Below are 8,031 nucleotides of genomic sequence, written 5' to 3'. Positions count from 1 at the left end.
GTGAATAATGAAAAGAGGTGAATTAAAGTATTATTGTCTTAAGTTTGGTTAAGAGAACTCAGTATGACTTTGGGCTGTTAGCATATACTAACCATTTCATACTAAGGAAATTATGGCTAGAATAATTAAACTTAAAAAGTTTATAAAAGTGGGAGACAGTATCAATTCTTTGAATACTGTATAACTTTCAAAGCACAACAAAGAAATTGAAAAGAGCGGGGGAGATAGCTAAGTAGAATAAGTGCAAAAAGAAATCCTTGCTTTTGAATTTTATTTGCTGGTGTATTTAATGACAAAAAAAACAAGAAAATTTATTTTTTAGAAAATATATCAAAGAGTCAGTATGTTTATTGCTCATAAAACTTATAGATTTGAAAGTGAAAGATTATAGTCCTTTGAGTTTGAAAATGCAAAAGACATGAACTTTTGCATAAAAAAGACTCCTCACATAAAACAAGTAAAAGCAGTAAACAAAAAGGAGAAAAAAGAGAGTATCCAGTATTTCTGCAGGTTTGACCTTTTAAAACCTTTAGATATCATTTTTCTTTTCTTTTTTCTTTAAGTCCTGGGAATCGAACTCAGGACTTGGTGCTTGCCAGGCAGGCACTTATGCTGCTGAGCTATATCCCCAGCCCTGCATTTTATGTTTAAAAAAAAAAAAAGTGGGCTCAGGAAGCTAATAGCTGAAATGTCAACTGTCCTTTGTCAGAGCTTTGGTGCCATTGAACAATGACATTATATGTCAGGAACCTGGCAGATATTTCTAACTCTGGATGTGTTTTAGTGTTTCTGTCCTATGAAAAATAATCAAAATAGGGAATACAAAAATAACAGAAAAGTTTCCATCTCTGACTACAGAATAAATTGGAAAGAACTTAAATGAATATAATAACATGTAAAATACATTATGATATGTTGATTCAACATCATGTTAGTTATATTATGATGATGATAAAAAGTATACTGTGCCCAGTGAAAAAAGGCAGGAGCCAGAAATTTGTATATGTATTTATTATAACTACAGATTAAAAATAGGTGCATCTTAAAGATGGAAGAAAATAATGCTCCAGGCAGTAGAATTGAGAAATTGTCATCTATTTCAAAAGTGTATTTAATAGGGTTTTATTTTTTGCTTTCATCTAAAATAATTTTAAAGATTTTAAAAAATATGATAATATACCACAAAAAGAGCTGTTATATTGCTGAACTTTTTATTGTAGGAGTGATACTTTTTTTTTTTAAATTCAGTGGATACAAAAACTAGAAGTAGCTTGCTCCAGAAGACAACTCAGAATCTGAAATTCAGGAGCAAAAACATACTTCTGAAAGATGTTATTCTGTTCTTCTATCTATATATTCCCTGGTCTAAATAGATAAATACTTGGTGTTTTTAAACTAAATAGATCAGGTGTGATTTATTTACTTATTCTAAGTCCTTGAATGGGTCTTAAAATGTCCTTTTATTTGCACTGCAGAGCAGTTTGGTATGACCCCATTTACTACCCAACCTCTTGGCAGTTGGATCCCACAGAAGGGCCAAACCGAGAGAGGAGACGTCTACAGAGATGTTACTTAACTATTCCAAATAAGTACCTTCTTAGGGATAGACAAAAATCAGAAGGTAAGCCTAGCTCCTGCCAAAGTATATGAATATGGCAAATAACTGTGGCCACTAGATAAAAATAGTATGTACTTTTTCATCTGTAGATGTGATTAAACCACCACTTGCTTACCTATTTGAAGACAAAACTCATTCTTCTTTCTCCTCTACTGTCAAAGACAAAGCTGCAAGTGAATCTATAAGGTAAATTTGAATCCAAAGATCTTCACTCTTTTGTGAATGTACAATAGTTCCATGTGGAGTTATGTAATATTTACTTTAGATAATGCTGTGGCTTTAGAAAAAGTACTAAACAAAGCAGATCCAAGACAGGACAAGATTGAATGTCCAAAATCCAAATGACATTTCTGTTAGCAGTGTATTGGACTTTATTCATCATACTCTGAGCTTGTTAGTATACATTCTTTTATAGTTCATTTTTAAAAAGCTGATGATGGTATCAACAGGCACTACAGTGTGGTGAATTAAGGTTCACATTCCAGTTCCTACCTTACTTAGCAGTCTGTGTAAGTTACTTAGCCTCTACCTGCACTTCCTTATCTGTTAAGTGAGGGAAAATCATACCCAAGTTTTCATAGCTTTGTTGAATTTTAAATGTGTCAAACATTAACTGTTGACAATATCATCATTGATTTGCTGTGGTTATTACCTGATATTGTCAAAAATAATGATGAATGATTAAATTTTTTAAAATGTTACAGTAAAAGATATGTTCCCATTAATCCACCTCAAAATATTGCACCCTACTTTGAACATACTTATTCCATTGTTCTTGCCATTTCTGAAACAGTTCTGGAAGTTTTCTTTAATGAGTGTGTTTACTTTTTCATGGCTGCCTCCTACCAAGTCAATTTTTATCTTTTAATCCATATCTATCTTTTGTGATCATTTTGACTTTGGAGAAGAGCCACAATTCATAAGGTGCCAGATCTGGTGAATAAGATGAATGGGGACACACTGTCATGTTTTTGTGAGGCTGCCTTTTTCTTGGATGGCACTTGGCAGAACAAATCACAATACTTTTGGTCATACCTTATAAAGAACTCAAAAGAGGACTTCCAAAACTGCTTCAGAAAGTGCAAAGAACAACAGGATACATGTGCTCAAAACAAGAGAGAATATTTTGAGGGGGAATTAATAGCTATATTTCTTTCTTTCTTTTTCTGTGCTCTTTTAAACATTTACCGTGTATTTTGATCAGACTTCATATTATGCCAAATTAAAAATACTTAAATAAGTGACTGACTAAAGAACAGGGAACTTTTCTGACTCCCAAATCCCCATTTTTCCTAGAATAATATGCTTCCTTTGTGTGTTTGAAATATCAGTGGCATAAAACAATACCTGCTTCTTTACTGAATGGATGAAACATTGAAATACCTTTTGCATAACCAATTTCCTATATGATGCAATTCATTTATATGGATTCTGAGCCTTTTCTAAAATTTCAGAGTTTTTTCTTCCTCTACTAGAACAAAATAATGGCATACTACTGTCTTGGATTTAAAGAGACATTGCATGCTATTGAAAGGCTAGTTTGCTATGCTGAAATCTTTTACTAGCTATAATGAAGCATATCATCTCTAAACCTGGGCAAAAAATTTAATTATGGCAATTTAAAATGTATTTTGACAGAGTAAATCGAAGATGCATCAGCGTTGCACCATCTAGAGAGACAGCTGGTGAGTTGTTATTAGGTAAGTCACTTTCCAAGAATCTGGTACGTATTCACCCTGTCTTATGGGCTTTTTTCCTTAGTCTCTCATAGATAGTTATTCTGTTTATCTTCAGGGGATATGTTCCAAGGCCTAAGGTGAACAGTACCAAACCCTATGTGTTCTATGTGTTTTCCTATGTATATGTACCTGTGAAAAAGCTTAATTTGTAAATTAGTACAGTGTGAGCTTCACAATAACTAGCAATAAAGTAATTATAATAAAAGTAAAATGAATGTTATATTTCTCAACATGTTTTATTGTAATTTTACCTTTTAACTTAAAATTTTTTAGCTTCTGTTAGCACATCTGAAGTGCCAGGATCACTGCTTTTGTGCTTTAGGCCACTAGTAAGTACAATAAGAGTCACTTGAACACAAGCACTTTAATATTGCAATAGTTGATCTGATAATAGGCCATTGTGAAGTGACTAATGGACAGATAGCATATACACAGTGAATACATTGGACACAGAGATTTCTGTCTTAGGCAAGATGAAGGAGAACAGGGCAAGATATCTTCATACACTCAAGATGGTGTGTAATTTAAAACTTATCAATGTTTACTTCTGGAATTTTCCATGATTAATATATTCAGACAATGATTGACCACCAGTAACTGCAACCATAGAAAACAAGCCTGCAGATAAAAGAAGACTGCTGTAATACATATGATTCATGAATGTCAGGAAATGACATCTTATTTTGAAAAGCATATGATTAAAGTTTTACATTTTATAAAGTTTTCTTCTTGAAATATACATTTTATACTTAATCATTCCTCTCATTATGTATCAATTTATACTTTAAAGTAAAATTTATTGGTATATTTATATTCCTATAGTTTTAAAAGATATACTTGGGCATAAATATATACTTGATATTTTTTATAATTTGTATTCTATATTGTGTCTCTGGTAGACTAAGATTGTCAATCCATGGATACCTGAATAGTCCCATTTGGTAGAAATATTTTCCTCAAGATTTGAAGTAATGGCTACAACCCTTGGCCTCTGTTTCCTGAAGAACTAGTTTGTGTGCTATGGGGCAGCCATCCTCAACTATGGTCCTGCATTAACAGTACCCGCACCCATCCAAGGAAGGTTAGGGGTGTGTTAAGGTTAATGGAGATGGACTCTGGGTTTTTATGGGTCCTTATGATGTACCCTCATATTTAAGAATTTCTGCTCTAAGCTAAAACTATAGCCTCCAAAGTTCCAAGATATAGAGCCTTGAGCTTGCTGGGCCTGAACAAGGATGGAGATCATTTCCTTCTCTGACCTAGCCATGCCAATACTTCATGGTCCCCCACACTCACAGGTGGCCAGTATGCAGGTGGAATAGCCCCAGGGAGGTTCTTGATGTCTTTAAACTTGATAAAAGGTCATGTGTTGGCAGGCAGCCTAGGATGCAGGAAAAACTTGGAGGGTAATTTGCTCTGTTGAATATCTCAGTCAGCAAAATATTTAAGGATTAGTATTAATCCTCTTTTGTTAGATAATTTGGTTATTTACTTGACTTCGGTTAGTCCGTGACAGAATAAAGTCAATCAATATGCATGTAAGGATAGTTGTAATAAAGAACAGTCAGTGTTTATTTAGCACTAAGTTCCAGGTTCTATTGATAAGAATGTTGTATATATTCTTTTTTTTGTATATATTCTAATGTGTAGAATAATTCTGTGAAATATAGCATCCGTTTTAAAATAAGCAAACTAAAATACAGAGAGTTTAAGCAACTTTTCCAGAGCCTTAGAAGTGCCATTTAAAATACAGATTGAGTGCTAGGAACTATTTCTGAGTGCTGGGATTCAAATTCAAACCAAAGAACTCTAGAGGGCCTATTTTCAACTGTATAAGATAATAGTGCATTTTAAACTTTTATGTTCAATTGTTTTCTGCAGGTAAATGTGGAATGTATTTTGTGGAAGATAATGCTTCTGATGCAGTTGAAAGTTCAGTGAGTAGAGGCTTTAATTCATATTTACATTAAACCTAGATAAATTTCTGAAAGGTATACATTTAGCATAATGGGAGAATAGGCAGCACTATTGGGACTCATCTGTTGTCTAAATTTCAAACATTTCTTAAAAGATAATTTTGGCAAGCGCAAGGGCCTGAGTTCAATCCCTGGTTCCACAAAAAAAAAAAAAAAAAAAATTTGAGGAAACCATACCATCGCCTTTGGCTCATAGCCTGGGGCTATCAGCATTTACTGTTAGGAGTCAGATTCTAAAATGCTCTTCTTTCTATCTATGTCCATGCTTTTTTATCACTCTCCTCAGTAGCAACACATAACTACTCCCTGCCAATCCCAGTTCACTGCCAAGAAAAAAAAATTTTGATGTAATTCAGTAAGTTAAGTTATCCTGATATTTATGTAGCTTAGTAATTATAGCATATTCTTCTAGAAATATCGATATTAATCATAAAATAACAAAAAAGACAGTTCATGGGTTTGTTTGTTTTTGTGTTTTTGAGACAGGATTTTGCTATGCAGTTCAGGCTGGACTTGAACTTACTTTGTAGCCCAGGCTGGCCTTGAACTCATCAGCAATCCTGCCTCAGCCTCCAGAGTGTTGAAATTACAAATGTGTGCCACCACACTTTTCGACAGTAGGTTTTTTTATCCACTTGTATTACCTTGTATTACCATTTAAATAGTTTTGAGATCCCCAGAAGAAGAGAAATAAGGCTTTTTATTTCAGAAAAAAAATTCTAAAGCCACAATTTCCTAAGATAGTAAGAAGGATTTTGTGTGGCTTAATGTTGACTTTCAATGAAATTATCGATTGAAAGCATAAAATTTAGTTATAAAACAAATCATTTAAAAAGTCGAGAAAATATTTAATATAGACCAAACATTTATTAGATGCTCTTTTATGTATATAATTATACAGCTATTTGTAAAGTATGCATATGTTATTTTTGAAGTTCATATCTGTTTAATCAAGGAATTTATTTATTTATTTAGTTCCAGGGATTGAACTTAGGACCTTGCATTTGCCAAGCATGTACTTATGCCACTGAGCTATTTCTCTAGCCCAAAATTTAATTTTTATTTTGTTTCTTACTTTTAATACCAGGAATCAAACTCAGGACCTCATGCTTGCCAGGCAGGCACAGTGCCATGCTGTTGAGCTATATTTCAGGCCAAGGAATTTAATAGTTGATACACAAAATAGCATTTTTTGGTGCCCAGTAATGAAGTTTACCCTCCCTTAAATGAATTCAAAAATGCCCATGCTTTTTTAAAAATGAAAGAGTTCTATGTACTTTTATAGTATTTCACCTTATATGACACTATTTTGCTTTTTTTTTTTCAATTTTTGTATTTTTAAAAAACAGTACAAAATAGTATTAAAACAGAAAAATTGCAAGTGATACAGAATTTCACTTAACAAAATAATATCAATTCCACAATAATTGTTGTAATACAGTGTTGTCTTCCAGCCAGTTGTTCATATTACCAGATACATGCATGCAAAATTGGAAGAAGAAATATATAAGAAATTAAGAAGATAAAAAGTACCAACAATTGAAAAAAGGAGACAAAACAAATTAAGCATTAACTGCTTCTTTCCATAGCCAACAGTAATCCACAGTGCAGTTGTCCAAACCATCTTGCTTACATACATAGATATCTCAGGGGCCAGGGAGATAGCATACCAGCATGAGTGCATGCCTGGCAAGCACAAGGTCTTGAGTTCAATCCCCAGTACAAAAAATAGGAAAAAAGAAAAGAAAAAATACATTCATATCTCTTTCCCCCACTCTCTCTGTCCTCTGCAACTCAGTAACTCTTTCCTTTAAGTAAGTTCATTCCCTTTTCCCAGTATCTATTGTATCCTTCAGATTCCATTTTCTCCTTCAGGTTCTCACACTAAGGAAACAATAGGATGTTTGCACATGAAGGTCTGCTTTACTTCACTTTAAGAGAATGGTCTCTAGTTGCATCCATCTACTGACAAAAGATTCAATTTATCCTGTTTTATAGCTGAAGAATACTCCATTATGTGAAAATATCATATCTTCTTTATCCATTCCTCAGTTGATGGCATTTGGATTGTTTCCAGGATTTAGCTATGACAAATTGCACTGCTATAAACATGGGTGGACATATATTGCTGTAGTATTATGTTTTCAGTTCTTTTGGAAAAATATCCAAGAGGGGAATAGCTGGATCAAATGGGATTTCCAATCCTAGTTTTCTAAGGAATCTCCATACTGATTTTTATTATTTTGCATTTTAAACATCTTACAAATATGTCTTGCTCCTTTTTTGTCTTATACTTAACAAGTGCCTTGCACACAGATGCTTAATGTATATTGAATGAATAAATGTTTAAGCTAACCAAAGGAGAAATTTGATTTTTTTGTTAAAAATATTACATTTACATTTCTAATATGTTCCTTGCAGCTACTTCTAAAAAGTGTTTGGGACCCAATACAATAGTTAAACATACATAGGTAGAACAATATACAGTTTTAAATTTTTAAAGTAATGTTTGGGAAACAAAGAACTTGGGATAAAACTAACTATAAATGAGCTCTAAAGTTACTCTGAGTTTCTTGTTAGCTTATACAAAAACAGTAAGCAATCCTTATTATGCCTAAGATGTTTGAAATGCAGTGAGATAGTGAGGTTAAGATTGATAGCCCAAATCGTTTGATAATAACAATAAGCTTTTCTTCTG

General features: G+C 33.0%; 1 protein-coding gene across 1 annotated transcript in view; it reads left to right on the top strand.

Annotated features, from left to right (window-relative positions):
* The window catches only part of Lyst (lysosomal trafficking regulator), a 289,805-nt gene that overhangs the window by 205,186 nt on the left and 76,588 nt on the right, over positions 1-8,031 (top strand). The window contains exons 33-36 of the mRNA XM_023700860.1: positions 1,476-1,621; positions 1,708-1,804; positions 3,257-3,318; positions 5,239-5,294. Of these exons, the coding sequence (XP_023556628.1) occupies positions 1,476-1,621; positions 1,708-1,804; positions 3,257-3,318; positions 5,239-5,294 (361 nt within the window). The remainder of the gene's footprint in view (positions 1-1,475; positions 1,622-1,707; positions 1,805-3,256; positions 3,319-5,238; positions 5,295-8,031) is intronic.

Source organism: Octodon degus, unplaced genomic scaffold (genome assembly GCF_000260255.1).
Source record: "Octodon degus isolate 3935 unplaced genomic scaffold, OctDeg1.0 scaffold00127, whole genome shotgun sequence".
NCBI classification, from domain to species: domain Eukaryota; kingdom Metazoa; phylum Chordata; class Mammalia; order Rodentia; family Octodontidae; genus Octodon; species Octodon degus.
The sequence above is the reverse complement of the archived record's forward strand: the minus strand, read 5'-3'. Positions and strand labels throughout refer to the sequence as shown.